Raw genomic sequence first — 15,533 nt, 5'->3', positions numbered from 1 at the left:
CGCCATGGTCTGGTTGACATGGTGGTGTTCAGCCATAGATTGGATTTGATGATCTCAGAGGTCTTTTCCAGTGTAACTGATTCTGTATTCTGTGGTCTCAGAGAAGGTGTAAGACTTCTGGTTAATGGTTTAGGACATGAGCAGGTATACAAGCAAATGTTACTGTGATTTGTAAAGTATCCTCTCTCATTTTGTTGAAGGAAAAAATTGATTAACCATTCCTAGGGAGACCTAAGCATAGTGACCCTTTCTCATGATTACTTCTCCAACAATTTGAGGTTGAATAATTTCAGCTAGAGGAAGAAGATAAGATTTGCTCCAGTGTCACCGGGGTAGTGAAGCAGGGAGCAAATGTCTCAGCCCCTCTGTACTGTAAGGCTGATTATCTGTCCCATGGCCACAGAACCCCAAGAGATTATCCCATATTGTCTGGAATCACCCTGTGTGTAGGATATTAGTTTTGGATGTAGGACTGGTCTCCATGTAACAATCCTCTATGCATAAGTTTGCGCTTCTTTAGAGGAATAGACCTATTATTGCTTCAACCTAACTTGGAAGTCCATGGCAGACATAAAGAACTCCCTTTTCAAAATGGATTGGGAGCAATAAGTACTGAACCTTTCTCTCCTGCAGAACTTCTACATTGTCCTGGCAGATTGCCTAAATAACTGACAAAGCTTACTGAAAACGCCCCTCGAACAAAATGTCCACTGTCCAGTGACATCACCTAGGGCTCTCATAAAAGAGAAATATTTCCTGACGATCCTTGGGGCTGGAAGTTTCTCATAAACTATCAGTCAAAGAGTTTATGTCCATACCACAGCAAAATGGATTTTCCAGAAATGTTTCCATGTGGCAGGAGGTGAGGATGGTGGTTCTGTGGGTGGTATTTTCACTGCCTCCTTCTTCTTAACTGTAGCCTCTTCTTGACCTGCACTGATGTGCAGGCTGCTCCAGGAGACATCTCTCAGAAACTCCATAAACTTCAGACTCAGCCTCCACAACCTCAGGGTTGTTAAAGAGTTTCTGGCATTTCCATGGTATGGAAGTAATTTTACATGCCATGATTTAATCACATTTTTAGCACAGATTGTTACTTTTTGTCTCCTTAGGTTTCCATTGCAGACAGAGATAACTCTTTCTTTCTTCACGTGCAGAGAACACATGTAAATAGCTGTCTTGTTTATTCACTGGGATGCTTTTACTGGTGTGAGCAATGAGGACACTCTAAAATATTGTTTCTGTATGTTCTTTGAAACCCACAAAACTCTTCCTGAGCGATTTGATGGAGTGTTTAATGTAATTTTATTATTTTCCTAAATATAATCTACATAATACTTGTACAAATCTATTAAAAATAAGGTTGGAAACATAAGCACATTGCTTTGCAGAATGTATTGTGAATTATTTTGATGCAATGTGGGTGTGCAACACTGCTATTTGCAAAATTTCATCTTAGCCCTCTGTATGAAAATGAGGACTAAATATATACAACGTATCTACCTAATAAATACATTAAATATTTTTGCAAAGAAATGGTCACCTGACTCAACATGCCAGGACTTTTAAACTAGTTGAAGCTCACTTGTTTGTTTATTTTTTGAGCAAATCTTCTTATTCTCCCCCATATAGGTGGTACATGGGATCTTTTCTGCAGTTTGCTTCAGTTGTTTCCTTGGTATCATATTCCATATGTTTACTATCACCTTTTTTTGTCCTTTAGTAGCCTAGAGCATTCTCCTCACCAAAAGATTAATGGGTATCTTTCCAGGAAATATCATTGTTCAAAAAAGTTTTATAGGAGCAAATAAAACACATTTCCAAAATAGTGCTGCCAAACAGAAAAACGTTCATTGTTTTTGATGACGAAGATATTAAAGAGAATAAAAAACTGTGTTGTTTAAAAATAACCAACTCTTTGATAGTACTGCAGGAGAATATTCAATTAAATGGTATGTAGTTTTCCAGTAAGCCCACCTTATCTTAGCTTGAAATGATAGGCTGAATTAATTTTTTTTCATTTCTGTTTCTCATCTATGTTTTGCACTCCTGCCATTGCTTCCTACTATTTATATTTTATGTTAAGGTTCCTTTTTTACAGATGTTTCTAAAATTTTGCAAAAGCAGCCAGATATCATGTTGGAAACTCAAAGCCTCAAATCAGGCTATAAATCACAAAACCCCATACATATACATGCCATATAAAAGGCCACTGTAACCATTCTTTAGCACTTCCTGTGTTCACTTTCCTTCTCTTCCCTCCCCTTACCCCTCACAGCAGGTAGAACTGAAGGGTCTTACCTGGCTTCTTTACTTTGCAGACTCAGAACAGAGCACTGGGTCAGACACAGAGGTGCTGGCAGAAAGGACGTCCTGCTCATTTGGCTCCCACTCTGACCTTACATCTGGTGGCTCAGGCCCTCAGCCTCCTCCACCTTCATCCATGGAAGAGATCCAGGTAGAGTTGCAGTGTGCAGACCTCTGGAAAAGATTTCATGACATTGGGACAGAGATGATCATCACGAAAGCAGGCAGGTAAGACATCTCTGGATTTCTGTCTAGTTAAAAAAGAAATCATAACCAAAAAACCCAATTTTTATTTAATTGGTTCTTAAGAAAGTTTTTTATTCCTTCTTATAATCCAAAGGGATAAACATGCATAAAAATTTAAATGGCTGTCTGAGTTTCTCAGCTGTGTTTCCTATTAGCTTTCTTAAGACAAGTGAAGTTGTTTCATATGACTTTTTGAATAAGTGGCTCCAAAGGAGAAGTGGCAGCTGCAGGAAACCATTGAAGATAGTTGTTCCTTTGAGCAAATAAATCAGGAAACAATCATTGTACTGTTGACTGTACTGAATTTAAGATGAGCTATAAATTTGAGGGTGAGCCATTTGAGTCTCCTTTCAAGTTTCCATAGCACTTCATGAACTTATTGATTTAATCTCAAATATAGTGAAATTCAAACTCACCTTTGCACCAAACGAATGTCTTCCCGCCACTCTAAATAGTGTAAAAGACTTCCTGTATAAAAACCGTGCAACCTTAATGCTTTCCTTTGCTATTGCAGTGATACCATGACAGCTGAGGTTAGAAAGAGCCACTAATTAGCCAGATTTTTTGAAAAGGAAAACCTCACCATGACAGGTTAGCCAAGGGAAAGATCTTCACTGCTGACCCCCATTTAAAAATGGCCAGGAGTCTGCCAAAACACAACCTAGAGGCAGTTGTACATTTATAGATGTCCCAAACTAGGATTTTTTAGGCACGTTTGCATGAGCAGGCCGTTTCCTACCTTCACCTAATGAGGTTTGAATTCCGATTGAAGCGGAGAAGGCGAACGTCAGCACCACGGACAGAGCCCGCCACGGCGAGCAAACGCCGGGAGCGACCCGGGAGCTGTCCCGCCTGTGCCGCGGAGATGCAGCAGGGAAATTTTACCCAAGTTTTGGGGAAAATACACCGTGCTCTATTGTTTACAGGGTTGTTTCATGTCTGAGCTCTCAATTTTTTTCCAGAAAAGCTCGACTTGTTGTTTTACATTCTTGTGAAGTGAGTGCTATTGCTCTCTAGTCCCAGAAAGTCCAGATAATCCAAGGAAAATTACACTGGACAAATAACCCAGATCATCCCTGAAAAAGATTATCAGAGCCAGATTAGCTCCCAGTTTTAGATTTCAGTGGCAAAGGAAGCATTTTTCACCAGTACAGAGTGGGCTGCTGGTTTTGACCTGCCTCAAACAGAAGAGGCAAAGTAACAGGAATGATATCACTCACTATTGTGCAACACCTCCTCTCTGCAAATGTTAAAGCAGACACAGAGACAATCATTATTATCTTCTTTTCAACAGTGGTGACATTGAGACCTAAACAGATTAAAGGATCTGTCAAGCATCATTAAATACGGCACTGGAAGAGCCATCTTCCTTCTTTCTGGATTAATTGTCCTGGTGCCTGGACCATGCTGTTTTCAGAAACTTAAAATAAAACATTATTGCCTGTTAGATTAACTATAATGAATTCTCCGATGATACATGGAGTAGATTCTTAAACCCAGCATAAATATGTCCTTGCTCACCAGTTTGAATGAAAATGGCTGAAATTTAGTGGCATGAAGAGGATCTTGGCAGCTCACACATTTCTGAACAAAGTAGCTGACCTTTCTGACATCTTGCAAGCTCCAGTGTGGATAATTTTCTCACTTACAGAAGATCATGTATCACAATAGAGTCATAACTGCCCATGCAAATAATATATTCATTTTAATCCTAAATAATATCCTTTCTACTTGAAAGGAGATGCTTGTGATTACTTGAGTCCTGATAGCCAACTGTCACATTACTGCCCACAGTAAATCTATGTAAATACTAAATAGATGTGTTTTTTCTACTTGATGATGTTCTTCTCCAGAAGTGATGTTAACAATATTGGAATGCTGCTGGTTTTTTCTTTTTCTGTTGACTACATTTGTAGGTTAATCATTGCAAACCACAATGAAGAGCTGGTCAGTCTTTTTAGGTAATACACCTGTTTATTGGGGATAGTCTTTACTGGTGTGATAGAATTTGCAAATTAAATGGTTAAACAGTTCAACAGGTTAAAGAGTTTTCTCTCAGAGAAGATGTGTCTGTGATGGATGAGAGCTGGATCTAGCAGTCCTGTTTCTCCATATGGGATGCATGATACATGATGTGTCCCAGAGATTACATTTTATTATTTCTGGCATAAATAGCAGAACTGGTGTTATTTCCTGAAGATTTCCTACTACTTATTCAAATTGTTAGAGACACACAGAGTAATTTGCATCTGCTTCCTCCCCCACAGAAGATTTTACTCCTGTTGCTTTCTCTTTGGAAACCCTGAATCCCATAAGGCCTTCTTGTTTTGAAAGCCATTATAATTACAGACTTAGTTGCCTATAACTACAGCTGCTCCTTAATTTTCTATGACTTGTAAAGCACTGCCTGGTTCCTGCCTGTCCCCACAAGATCTCTCTGCTCTTGCTGTGTAATGCTAATTTCTAACCTACGTTCTCATTTCAAACATAGTTATGGGGCTATATCCTGCCCTGCATTTTTTGACTTTCAGACTCCTACTCTCACTCATTTCCAATTCTGCTTTGTTGTTTTTCTTTTCTTGATGCTGTATTTATAGATGTCTTTTTTTTGTCTGTTTCCATAAACCTACTCCAGTCCTCTTATAACTCTTCCTTTTTCCTTTCCATCAAAGAATTTTTATTTAGATTTTAATCAGATGCTTATAAAAAGACACCTTTGTTCCTTGTGTAAAAGATGCAAATGGCTGTCAGCTGCAGTCATTCAAATATGCAGTTACCTTCATCTCCTTTTTGTTTGAAAGCCAGCCTTGGACTCTGTACAAAATAAAACAAGTTCATCTTAAGCCCCAGGTCACACTGATTTGAACAACTAGTCCTAAAATAATTTTAAACTCTTTTTCTCTGCTCTCCTTTACTAACAGTGATCATAGTGGTAGCGTCAGTGGATGAATTTGAAACATTTCCCACATCCCTGCAGTCCCTATTTAATGTGTGTGATCATCTGAGCTGCAGGGGTAACTGTTTGGTAACTGATGCATAGGAGTGCTGCCCAAAGTGGGGGGAAATTCCTGGGGGAATACCTGCAGGGAGTGCTTGGAGTCCTCCCCTGGAAGGGAACAGCTGCCTACTGTTTATGGAGGTGCTTTTGTGAATGCTACCATGCATCCCAGCACATCCCAGAGGTATTGTTCTGGGAACACACGTTCTACCTGTAACAGAGCTGGGACCTCACCTCAGCAATGGGGGGGAATGAGCTCATCTGCCATATCACACTTATCATATCTGTGCTCAGGAATGCTCAAACCAAAATGCTGATGGCCAGGATTTGTAATAACACTGGAAAAAACCATCAGTGAGCGAAAGAGGTGACCTTGTCCTCTCCTGACTTCTCTGTGCTTCCTGACAGGTTAAGGGGTACTTTGCCTGCAGTCTCTTTGCTTTCCTGAAATAATGAGTCTGAGTCCTTCATAGAATGTACTCAGGGCTGTTCGCATTACCAGGTGTTATTTTTCCTTTCCAGTGGAAAGAAAGGTGGGTGCCAAAGAGCTCCTCAGTTAGAGAGAGCAGAAGAGATTTTGTAATCAAGCTCTGTTGATGCTGAAAGGGGCCATGGAGAGGACTTCTCATAACAACCTATCAAACTGATTTTTAGAGTTCCTGGCCCTGTGGGCCAGATAACCTTGGTCCAGGTTCCAGAAGAATGTCCCGTTTGGGAGCTACTGAGAAGATCTTCTGGTCTCCTTCTCCTTCATAAACAATAAATCCATTTGCTACCAAGCCCTGCCCTCAGCTTTTCCTCTCAAAATACAATCTCTACATAATCCCGTGCTGCAGAGGGAAACAGAAGGGCATTCCTCCACTGCCTTGCCTTGCCTTGCCTTCCTTTCCTTTCTTTCATTCCTTACACATTTGTTTCTCTAAAGAAATCTACATTTGGCTTCAATCTTAAATGCAAGGAAATATGAGATATGAAATAACAAGGATAACTTCATGTTTCCCTGTAAACTCACATACATTGTAAACACTGTGCATGCTTAATCTGCAGACCTAAATCAGATTATTTTGCAGAGTTTCTCAAGTGGATTATTTGTATGCCTGGGAAATGACTATTCTGTCTATTTCTTTTGCTGAAGTTGAAGAGCACATCCCTTCATTTTAGGGTTTGCGTTTAATAGATGTCACCCTTATACAAATCTACTCTTATCTAAGTTCCTAACTTAAGGGTAAGAAACTGAAGCTTTATTCTATTGGGAAAAAACCCCAGTTTGGGGATATATCTGTGATCCTCCTCCTATGACCAGTTTTTACAAAGTAAAATTAAACTGTATTTTAAAAGAAAATTTCGAATACCACCACCAAAAAATATACTGCTAGCTGCCACAACCCAACTAATTTTTTTTTTTGTTCAAAGTTCCCAAAATTGGTTCTTAATATGAGTACACTCCTGTGCTGGCAAATACTTTTAAACTAAGTTCTAGAGCTATTTTTCTACCATCAGTTTTCTTCACATTTGATGTTCATAAACTCCAATCTCATTATGGAGAAAACCAGAAATTGAGTACACTGAGGCACATTGTTGTTGCTAAAATGTTTTTTAAACACTTCTAAGTGGTCCTAAAGCAGTAGTAATAAATTATTTCATATCACATTATATTTCCTCTATAAGGGTACTGTGTAAGTTCACAATCTTAAGTTTTGGAGGACTGTTTTCCTGCTGAGTGGTAAAGCTAACATATAAATAACTTGATCATCCCAAACTGCTGCTGATATAAAACCTCGTCCTAAAATATATCAGATGTCATCACATGTTCCCTGTGAAAACAGACAGCCCTTGTGTCTGTAGCTGTTGACTGAAGCTGATAGCTTTCTAGATGAAAGATTCTTGACTGTTTATTAATCCAGACATATCCAAATGGCCTGAATTCCTTCCAAACCTTTGTTTTTTATAAGGCTGGTGCCTCTGGGCAGCCAAGAGCCAGCCAAGAGGAAATGCAGAGAACAGGGACTTTACCAGGATTATACACGAGCACATCCCTAAGCCTCCACTATTAGCCTCTGCCTTTTCCATTTCCCTCTTTCCACACAGCACTGCTGCTGTAGACCTGCTGTGACAGTTCCAGGCTACATCTTTATAGCAAAGAAACCTAAGTTACTTTTATACCCACAGAAAAAGAAAAACAGCAGTAATTTACAAAACTTGAAAAATACACTTAAACCTTAGAGAAAGTAGTGGGTTTAGCCAAGCTCTCTCCGATCATTTTAGAGATTAGCCTCTAAGCCTGCTGAATGGTCTGTGGTAATCTTTTACAAGGCATTTCATAAGCAAACAACCCCACAGGCTATACTGCAACTTTACACGGGGCTGCAGATTTGGAGAGAACTTTTTGGGACACACAGCTCATTCAAAACACAGTGTGCAGACTTAGACCCAAAGAGACTCTGATTTAATCCTGGGTTTCTCATCAGCCCTCTGAAACATGACCTACCTCTTTAGCTGCTCCCAAGCCACCTCTCTCTAATTAAAGAGAGCTGGACTGTAAAATGCCACATCCTGTACCCATTTGGCTTGGCAGATTTAATGAGCCATTGTGGCAGAAACAAGGTAATGCCCTCAAGCCACTCAAGACTAATCCATTATTCCTTCCCCACCTCCCCCCCAGTCATTCTACTAGCAAACTCACACCATCAGTTGCACAAATTGCTCTCTCCTTGAAGGGTTTCTGCAGACGATTTTTCTGACAGTTTTACGTCTCTCATAACTCGGGTTAGCTGTGCTGTGGCAGCTGTGGGGCAGTGCTCCCCCACCCCCCAGGATAAATGCCCTTTTCCTAAGCAGATGCAGTTACTAATAGGTCAGCTCTTATCTTCTCAGGGTGGCCTGAAATGAAAGAGCTGTGGGCAAGGCAAAGGCTGAGCATCCTCTTCCTCCCCACACTCTTCTGCATGGGGCTCTATGAGGCTTGCCTGGGAAAGAATGAAATAGATCCTCATGATCACATCCCTGTAGCGCAAAGTTTGAGAGACATGCCTGGAGATGTTGTCACTGTTTTCTTCCTCCTCCAGGCTGTGTTCACTAGCAATACTCTGAGAAACAGAAATGTTGGAAGGAGAACTAAATCTTCTCTGACATTTCACTGTTTCTCATTAAATAGAAGAGAAAGTGTCACGATGGTTTGTAGGGATGACTCCTAGAAACATTTCTTGTACACTTTCCTACTATTTTGGCATTGTGATCTTAAATTACCCTTTAATATCCTCCCTCCATCCACATACTTCCATCCCTCAAGGATATGTCAACTTATCAGAGAAGCAGAATATGATCTTGCATAATCATGTAGTACTTTTGGGGTTTCTCCTACCAAAGCTCTGTATTTTCTAGGCAGAAGTCATTTAATTGAGTAACACCATCCTGTAGGACTTGAGCTTAAGTTTTTCTCAGATAAAGGCTGAAAAGCCACTTAGGTAGAGCTCAGGTCTGGGTTAACAGTCAGTGAAACAATGCAGGATTTCCTTCAGTGCTCTGCTCTGATTTCAGTGTTGCTCAATTCCTCCTGCACCTCATTCAGTTCGGCTCCTCAGATTTTATGAAGGTGTAAAAATACCACATGAGTTAGAAATATAATACGGCATAAGTAATTCCCTCAGCATGCTCTTTGAGGGAGGTGTAGAATAGAAATTGGTCTACTGGCCACCATAAAATTTTTAAGAAGGAGAAATTATGCCATAGCCACACTAACACTAACATGCTTTAAGGTTAAAATTGTTCTGATCTGTTCTCTTCTGAAATAATTGCCTAGCTACAAACACTTCCACAACAGTGACTGTGTTTAGCAGAGCTTAACTTGTGCTCAGACAAGAAGAAAAAGGCTGGGAATTGTTTCTTGTTGGTTTAGAGTTCCATACCTTGTCTATCAGGAGAAAATGCTTAAGATAGATCTGGATCATATGGCATAGAAAAGACAACACCTATTAAAAATATTGCACTACCAGGAGTTCAAGGAAGCCATGACATAATGCCAGTGTTTCTGCTGAATGTGAAGTACTTTCCTAATGAGCAGATTAATTTGAGGGGTGTTTTTCTTAAATAACTGCAAACATGAGAACCACAGGATCTTTCAGGATGATGCATTTACTTCAAATGTTACCTCAATACTGTTAAACTCTTTACTGAAATGTGACATTCCCAAAAAAAGAGAACTAAAGTGATCCTGCATTTAATGGAATATGAGAGAAGAATTACAGGTGGATGGCCAGTGGGAAAAACACAAGGTACACTGCCCATCCTAGGAATGCCTTAGAGAGGATGATTTGTGTGAAGCATAGCAGAATTGTCTGCTAGAAACTGGGAACAGAGTGCTTGATTGTGAGTATTTTATCATTACTTACAGGTTGTTATCCTGTTACCCCTTTTTCAAGTGGGAAAAACCTGAAGATTCAAAGCACTGCCAGCACAGTCTTTTATACCCACACCAAGCCCAGAGGAGTCATGCCAAGGACTGGGCTGTGTAAAGTAGCACACTTCTGGTGCCAGAGAGCACAAGGAGCCTCTTCAGCTTCCTTATTCACTATTTTCTTCCTTATTTCTACTCTTATGTTCCTAGGAGAATGTTTCCAGCCATGAGGGTGAAAATTACAGGCTTGGATCCCCACCAGCAGTATTATATTGCCATGGACATTGTCCCTGTGGATAACAAGAGATACAGGTAAGCTTTTCAGGGGCAGAGGAAGGAATCTTGTACCAGCTTTACTGTCAATGACAGCCTAGGACAGACTCCTGCATTAAACACCATTGCAAACATGGGCTGGAGGAGACCCTACTGATTTACACCAACATAGCTGATTTGACCAGCATCTTTAGACACCAACTCAGAGTTTTAATACATTCTCTTGCACTTTTGGAGTGAAATATTTCTCTTTTCAAGTAGCAGATTTAATTGAGGAGATCTCTGCCATGCATTTCCTGATTGACACAATTAGCAAGGACTGTCTGAGGGAACTGGAGTTACCAATGGGGGTTATCTCCAGGGGCTGAGTTATCTCCAGCCCCTAAATCTACTTCCTCAAGAAAGGAATGGGCAAGGAGCAGCTTGGAAATAAGCCAGGCCCTTCAGGTCTGGCCTGAACTGGATTGGGTGATCTCTGTTTCAAAAGTGCTCACTGTCCAGCACAGCAGCCTCAGTGAATATTGGTCCCTGACCTACAGTTTGGAGTCACTGAGAAACTTCCCACGGCTGAGCTAAAGACAGGAAAAGGAGATTTCTCTCATATTAATGGGCTTCTGATCTTAAAAAATACTCTGGAAAACTCATGATCCTCTGCATCCCAGAAAACTCTCCAGACTGATGTGATTTATGTATTCTTATTAAAAGACCCCTGAGAGCAAGACTTTTCTTCAAACAGTCTTGACTGAACCACATTTGAAGGATTCAGAATTGAACCTCCGCTTCAAATGCTAAATACTACATTTTTGTTCCCAAATTGTACAGAGTTTTTTCTCAGGAAAAATGCTTTTCCTGGGAAGCAGAAAGACAGTGTTTGATGCTCAGCTGGATGTTTTTCCTCTTTCTAAGAGTGTTGTAGCAACACTGACATTGAAAATACATTTATTTTCTTACCCTGCTTGGTTTGTGCATCCACATAGAGCAAATTAACAGGAAAGGAAAAGAAAGACTCCTCTTATTTTTTTCTTTTTTCCCCCCCAATTTCTTGTGCAAATACAGGAAATTAGTCACTGTTTGTAGGTAAGGACTGGAACATCTTAGCAGAACTGAGTAGAGACCCAAGGAGGGGCAGCCCAGGGCAGAGCTCAGAGGTGTCAGTAGAACTGCTTGTGAAATGCCTTTGAGGGAAAGAACTGCAGATCAGGAGAAAAAAATTGTCTAGATAAAGCTGTGGTAGAAAATTTTATGGTATATATAGGATGGCTAGAATAGGAACACAAAAATATTTTTTTTCTTCTAATGCCAGTGTATGTAATTCTATATGGAATTTCCTTTTTTGCAACATTTCAAACCAGAAATTCTGTTTTATCAATTGTTTTACTGGTATCTATTGGATATTGCCCATTCTGGGTGTTTTCCAAAGTCTGGTACGAGATACAATGCAGATTTCCAGAAATTGCAGGGTATTTATTAATATTTTCAGAGAGGACTTTGTTTACCATATTTTCCAGCCTCTTACTCTGGCTCAGAGAGGGTTAAGGAGTTGAGAAGCCACATGTGGCAGAGTTTTACAGGGCAAATAACTGCAAGGTGGTTTTAATAAGGAATCAAGTCTGAACAAGTGGCTCAGGGGTAATCTGGTTTTCATTTAGAAGGTAGGAGGTTGCAATAAAGCACATTCTCCCCTGACTGCAAATGAGAGCTTGGGGTGCATGAGGGTGGCAGGGGAGGGGGAGCCCTGGATGTGTTCCTGCAGTGAGCGAGTGAAAACCTCCCTTAGCCACCCACCCTTCCTCTTTCAGATATGTGTACCACAGCTCCAAGTGGATGGTGGCTGGCAATGCTGACTCCCCAGTGCCCCCCAGGGTTTACATCCACCCTGACTCCCTGGCTTCTGGAGACACCTGGATGAGGCAGGTGGTCAGTTTTGACAAGCTCAAGCTGACCAACAACGAGCTTGATGATCAAGGCCATGTAAGTTAGAAGTTAATCCTGGTGCCTGCTGTCCTAGCCTTGCTCCTCTCAGACTTGAAAGGGTGCTGCTGCTGCTTTGATGCTCCTGTGTCCTGTTGGGCACACGTGTCTGTGGTTGCTTCCAGATTTATGGAGGTTTTTGCCCTATTTCAGTGCTTTTCTTCAAAATGTTGCCTGACCCTATAAAGCTCTTTGCTCAGAGCACCGACTTTGTCTCATACATGCTTGTAAGAAAAGGATAATTTCCTCCATATTAACTCTTACTCCATCCCTGCTTCCTTATACATCTGGATGTTGTGTAAAATATTTTGGGGGAAAAAAAGTCCTTTTCTTTTTGTTTTCTTTTCAGATAATCTTACATTCAATGCATAAGTATCAGCCTCGTGTTCATGTCATCCGCAAGGATTTCAGCAGTGATCTCTCTCCTACAAAGCCAGTTCCTTCAGGAGATGGGGTGAAAACCTTCAACTTCCCTGAGACTGTTTTCACCACAGTGACAGCCTACCAAAACCAACAGGTAAATCCTTCATGCTCCTTTTATGTTGTGCCTTCACAAAAATAATCAGAGTGCTCTTTGTGACTGAGACGCTAACTTCTCTGAGAAGCATAGAAAAGTTACACTTTACAAAAAAAAAAAAAAAAAAAAAGAAAAGAAAATGCTTGCTTGCTCTGGGGTATTGTGTAGACATGAAGTATCTAGCTAGGAAACCACTTTGAAGATAAGACGGATGTAGCTTTTATTGTAAAATCAGTAACTAAGAGCAACTGTAAAGAGATGTGTTGTGTTCAAATTTCCTTGTTACTGCATGGTACAAAACTAGAGTGCCCTGTCCTCACTATAATTTTAGGGCAGTAAAACTATAACTCCAGATCAGTTCTCTTAAAGACAAAGCAGTTGGGTTTTTTATAGCAGTGAAGGAAAAAGTTTTGAAAAGGTCCAATCTCATCAGTTTGTTGACAAAATAAGCCTTTGAATGCATGCATTGCATATAAACTGAAATTCTCATGCATGCATGTCTTGTGGGATAGGGGTCAGGTAAGGGGTCAAGTTATATACCTGAAATTTAGGAAAGTAAACTTCCACTTCTGCAAGGAGATGGTCATTAGGATCTCCTGGGAGCCTGCCCTTAGGAACAGGGCATGGAGCAGAGTAGATGTGGCAGATCTCTAAGGGAGTCTTCCATACAGGCCAACAACCAGGAGCCAGAAATCAGACAAGGAAGTCAAGAGAGCAGCATGGCTGAGTAGCGACCTGCTGGGAAAGCCAGATGGAAAGAAGCAAATGCACAGGCAGTAGAAACCAAGACAGGTACCCCGTATAGGGACTGGGTGAGGAAGGCCATGGCAAAGCTGGAACTAGACATGGTGAGGGATGCAAAGCATAACAAGAAGGGATTCTACAGGTAAGTTAACCAGGAAAGGAAGGTTAAAGAAAGTGTACCTCCCCCTGATAACCAGTGCTGGAAAACTGGTAACATCTGATGGGAAGTCTGAGGTACTTAACACCTTTTTTTGCCTTAGTCTTCAAATGAATGAGTCCTCTCTTCTCATATATCTTGAGAGGATGGACAGCAGGATAGAGACTGGGTAAGCAAAATGCTTCCCACTGTAAGTAAGGATCAGAAAAGAAGGCTTTGGAGTGACATAATTGCAGTCTTCCAGTACCAGAAGGGAGCCTACAAGAAAGATGGAGAGACTTTTTACAAGGGCATGTAGTGACAGGTTAAGAGGAATGGTTTCAAAGTGGAAGAAAGTAGGTTTAGTTTAGATATTACAAAGGAATTATTTACGGTAATGATGGTGAGGCACTGGCACAGGTTGCCCAGAGAAGCTGTGGGTGCCCCATCCCTGGAAGTGTTCAAGGCCAGGTTGGATGGGACTTTGAGCAACCTGGTCTAGAGGAAGGTGTCCCTGCCCATGGCATGTGGGTTTGAACAAGATGATCTTTATGGTCCCTTCCAACCCAAAGCATTCAATGATTTTATGATAATTTGTAATTTTATGATAATTATGATAATCCCATTTTATGATTTGGGTCCTGCATAGTTCTCAGTGATGAGACTTAGTATTGCCATAAGGAAAACATGTCACCACAGCAGGATTCTTTCTCTAGGGACCTTGACTTTGTTAGTGATCTACACTTTTCTTAAACTAGACTTCAGTCTTCTGGAACTGAAGGACAGACCCCTATTAAATCACCTTAAGGCAGATTGCAATATTTGACCAATTTGTAACAATTGTGAATTCTAACAATTTAGTGAAATGTGTTAGAGTTTTTTGTTTTGCAATGTATAAGAGAACACAGGTGCAGACCTTGCTCCCATGACTGCTTCTTTTTCTTCCCATGACTCCCAGCTTTTATTTCCAGTCTGGTCCCCTTGAGCTGACTTAAATCAGGATCCAAAATGCATCAAAAACATTGCAACACGCTGGTGGGTTTGCTATCATTGCAGTATGGGAAACTTCCTGCTCCCCTTGTCCAAATGCAGATACTCCATAAATCTTGACTGTAGATTAGACAAAGAAGGAGGATAGGGAAAAGAAATTACAGGAATTAAGCCTGTCATTCTTCCTTAATTACTGGAATTATAAGACATAATTACACAGGGAGGGAGATGCTAAAGGAGGGATCCCTGTCAGGGATTGGCACCATAAGCTGCCTCACCATAAGGAAACACTGACATTTCTGTCTCTCTGAATTCCAAATGTTTTGGAATTTTGTTCAAAATGATCTGGGGGACACAATCACATTTTTATAATACCAGTAAGGAGATTCTGGTGGGCTGGAGAAACATTTTCATTAAAACCAAATCTAAATCCCCTGAATCTGCCTGCATGCCCTCCAGTGGCTGCAGAGTGTTGCCTTACTGGGAGAAGCGTCTCTGGAAACAATTGTAAAATGTTAGCAAATCCACCACAGGGATTCCCTCTGCTGTAATTCCATCCTCCACAGAACATATCTGTCTCTGTACACACAAGTCCCAGGACAGCTGCAAAGTCAGGCTAGCGGAAATTAAGTTCACGAATTAAGCTTCTGCAAAAATAGGAGCTGCATTCCAGATTTGAGGTTAATATCCAGAGTAAGGGCTTGGTTCTGACAGAAGCAAAACACCTGCAAATCCCCTTCAGATCAGACTGCATTAAACTAGTCCCTTTTGAGCAGTTTCAGCAACACCACCTCAAATTTGGTAGGATCTGGAGATCTCACTCTTCTTTCATTCCAAACATAGAATCTTTAGGACAAGCTGAGGCTGGCAGAGGGAAGCTCTTGTGCTACACTGGGTTGTGGAATAGCCAACAGGCTGCAAGATCAAAATCCCAGTGTTATAGCCCATATTTACCAAC

The 15,533-nt window shown here is 40.8% G+C and overlaps 1 protein-coding gene across 1 annotated transcript in view; it reads left to right on the top strand.

Annotated features, from left to right (window-relative positions):
• TBX15 (T-box transcription factor 15) overlaps positions 1 to 15,533 on the top strand; it is an 89,530-nt gene that overhangs the window by 50,098 nt on the left and 23,899 nt on the right. The window contains exons 2-5 of the mRNA XM_058824957.1: positions 2,322 to 2,535; positions 10,155 to 10,256; positions 12,017 to 12,188; positions 12,538 to 12,705. Of these exons, the coding sequence (XP_058680940.1) occupies positions 2,322 to 2,535; positions 10,155 to 10,256; positions 12,017 to 12,188; positions 12,538 to 12,705 (656 nt within the window). The remainder of the gene's footprint in view (positions 1 to 2,321; positions 2,536 to 10,154; positions 10,257 to 12,016; positions 12,189 to 12,537; positions 12,706 to 15,533) is intronic.

Source organism: Ammospiza caudacuta, chromosome 2 (genome assembly GCF_027887145.1).
Source record: "Ammospiza caudacuta isolate bAmmCau1 chromosome 2, bAmmCau1.pri, whole genome shotgun sequence".
NCBI classification, from domain to species: Eukaryota; Metazoa; Chordata; class Aves; order Passeriformes; family Passerellidae; genus Ammospiza; species Ammospiza caudacuta.
This window is presented reverse-complemented; position numbering and strand designations above follow the sequence as displayed.